The following is a 2,856-nucleotide window of genomic DNA, read 5'->3' as shown; positions in this document are numbered from 1 at the left end:
TTCAGGAGATTAATGTTCATGGCATGAAATTATTTTTCTCATTTGGAAAAAGTTGTTTGTCTTGCATCAAAGAAGGAAAATAAAACTCACCTGCCAGGAAGGAAAAGAGATATAAAGTGTTGCTCGCTGCTGGAGTCCAACTAAAGCAACTTCCATTTTATGACAGGTAAAGCACCAGTGTTCCAGGGGTTCAAATGTACCCTCCTCTCTCTGCTGGGAGGGCTGACAGCCAGCAGCACTGTGGTGCTGCCACTCACCTGCAGTTAAGGTAAAATTACAGCTTTAAATGACAACAGCTGGGCACAGTTCACAACCATTTGTCATGTACTGCTTCAGAGTTAGTAATCCTATGGGATAAAATTCAATGTTACTTCACTTGGTCTTGTCAGGAGCTGAACTTCTACAGCAGGAATCATGTAAAGGTTTATTTACATAATGTTATTTCATACTGAATGCAAATGTTTATTCTTTTCTAATCATATTTTAATTTCTAATCATTAATTTTTAATAATTATTTTGTATTCAATTAATTTCTTTGTAACAACAGGACACTCTGAAATGTCTACAACTTTATTATCCATAAAGTGGCAAAATACGTAAGTGGCAAATTACTAATATGACAGGGGGTAATGGCACAGCCAACCCTTTACACAGAAGATGTGGAATGCTGCCCTTATTTTCATTAGCTCAGTTAAAATTTTCTCCTTCTCTCCTCACACTTCCACAAACTATCCATAAGAACACAGTGTTAGAGGGAGGCTACAGGAAGGTTTTGTTTTGAATCTTCCTCTCTACTGTAGCTGTTTTCCTCACCACAAGTATTTTTAAATCTAAGTTGCTATGAGAGTTACTTCCTGTTGCAGTTATGAGGTTAGTAAAACAAGAACAGCAGTGCAGTCATATCTCATTGTAATTTCATGCTTTTTTTTGTAAAAGCCAGATCACCTCTTATTATATAATATCATTTAATATTCATTTTCCATTATAAAATTATAAAATTACAAAATTCAATTTTCCATTAAAATTACAGAAAAAAAAGGTAAATCAAGTGGATCATATCCTCTTCTTGTTTCACAGAGATGTTGTACTGAAAACAATGAAAGGCTGTGTGTGGTCAAGACACCAGAGATGAAAAGTCATCTTTTCCTGATTTTTTACGCCTTGAGAGAGCCTCAAAAATAAGGGAATGATATGGGAGCAACCCTTCCTGCAGAAGTCATTAGGAGCAGTCACTGCTGTGCTTCCTGCAGCAGCTGTTCGATCATAAGTGAATGGGTGCTGTAGAAGGGCAGCCCATCCACTTCCATCTCCAGACTGGCAGTTTTGCCACTGCGGACCCCGAGCTGCACAAGTGTTTTCAGAAGCTTTTCTTCCTTGAAAAACAAAGAAACAGAGTATAATTAAATTCTGAATCAGACAAGGGCAGTCCTCAAGATCTTTGTTTTAATTCTGGGAGAGACTGCACATATCCTTCATATTTATTTTGCCATCAACTTGCAAGTACTATCTTGTCCCAAAGAATATGTTTAGCAGCTGGAGTGCAGGGAGTGTCAGATGGTTTAAAATCTTGACTGCTATTTAACCACTGAATATTATTTTTTCCCACACTGCCTCCAACAGAACATTAGAGTCAATTCAGAAAAAATCATTTTTTTGCTTGGTTTCAAGTTCCTATAGTGCACAAATCAGAATCAGAGGAACCTCCACTCAAAGTATCTCAAACATCCATCTGTGGTTTCTCCAGCCAGGCAGCTGGCTGCAGCTGCAATTTTATAGAAAAAGACAGAAGGGAAGGAGGGTGCACCAGGAAAAAAGGTTACAGAGGGCACCTGGATGGGCTGCACTCACTATCCTTTCCTGCAGCTTCTCTGATCTCTCTGTGCCTTTGGCCCTCTCTTCCCTTTTCATTATTGATTTTATGAGAATTCTGGTTGCTTAGGGAAGGAGTGGGGAAAAAACAGCCTCGGAAATTGTGCTTCCTTGGCAAGCTCCGAAGTAGCATATGCTTTGTTTAGAACTACAGTTATGTTCTTGCTTAACTAATATAAGCAGATAACAAAGTGTGTTCCAAGTTCAGCTGTAAAATTACACAGAGGGAACAAAATCATTTTTTGTGAGCTATGGGCCAGTTAGCATTGTGTGATGAAAAGATGGGATAAAATGAGCTCTGAAAAAAACCACAGGGAACAGTGAAATTTGAAGATCTGCTTTCAAGTGAATGTATGTCTGGCACAAACTGTACTGCTTTTAATTTGCCATGAAATGTACACAGTAAAACTTCCTAATTTTTAGCATTTACTATAGTGAGAATTTATTCCTTGAATTCTGTTAATGAAAGTCTAAGAAAACTAAAAACCTGGTCACTTGTTAGGTTTCTCTATGCCAATCCTGTGATAGGTTATGTAAGACTCATCTATCTATTTTTCCCTCTCTTTCTTTACTAGGAAAGCCCTTTCTGGGCTTGGTCTACTGTACCATTTCCATTTCCATGCAAATTGCTACTGCCACAATCCTACCAGTGTCCTTGACAAAGAGCCCTCTAGGTTTTAACACTTCATATTTGACATTACCACACAACAACCTAGCAGAAGTTCTTTATCTCCTGGACACATGAATGATGAAAAAAAAAAGTAACATTAAAATATCTAATTTTCTCTTATCAAATGTTAGCATTTTTTCTAGGAACACTTCTAAACCACAAAGAATACAGTAGCTGAGGATCTGAATTGAGACACAATATGGTTGTATTTTACCTAATGGTAAAATGGCCACAATATAATAATTTCTGAATGAAGCAAAGCATGCCCTGTGTGATCAATTCAGTTTAATTTTGTAACCTGCTCTGTGAATGCACTT

At 37.5% G+C, this 2,856-nt stretch overlaps 1 protein-coding gene across 1 annotated transcript in view; it reads right to left on the bottom strand.

Annotated features, from left to right (window-relative positions):
- The window catches only part of DGLUCY (D-glutamate cyclase), a 52,157-nt gene that overhangs the window by 3,772 nt on the left and 45,529 nt on the right, over positions 1–2,856 (bottom strand). The window contains exon 14 of the mRNA XM_041398034.1: positions 91–1,373. Coding sequence (XP_041253968.1) covers positions 1,230–1,373 — 144 coding nt within the window. The 3' untranslated portion in view covers positions 91–1,229. The remainder of the gene's footprint in view (positions 1–90; positions 1,374–2,856) is intronic.

Source organism: Onychostruthus taczanowskii, unplaced genomic scaffold (assembly GCF_017590055.1).
Source record: "Onychostruthus taczanowskii isolate IOZ18803 unplaced genomic scaffold, ASM1759005v1 scaffold1, whole genome shotgun sequence".
NCBI lineage: Eukaryota > Metazoa > Chordata > Aves > Passeriformes > Passeridae > Onychostruthus > Onychostruthus taczanowskii.
The sequence above is the reverse complement of the archived record's forward strand: the minus strand, read 5'-3'. Positions and strand labels throughout refer to the sequence as shown.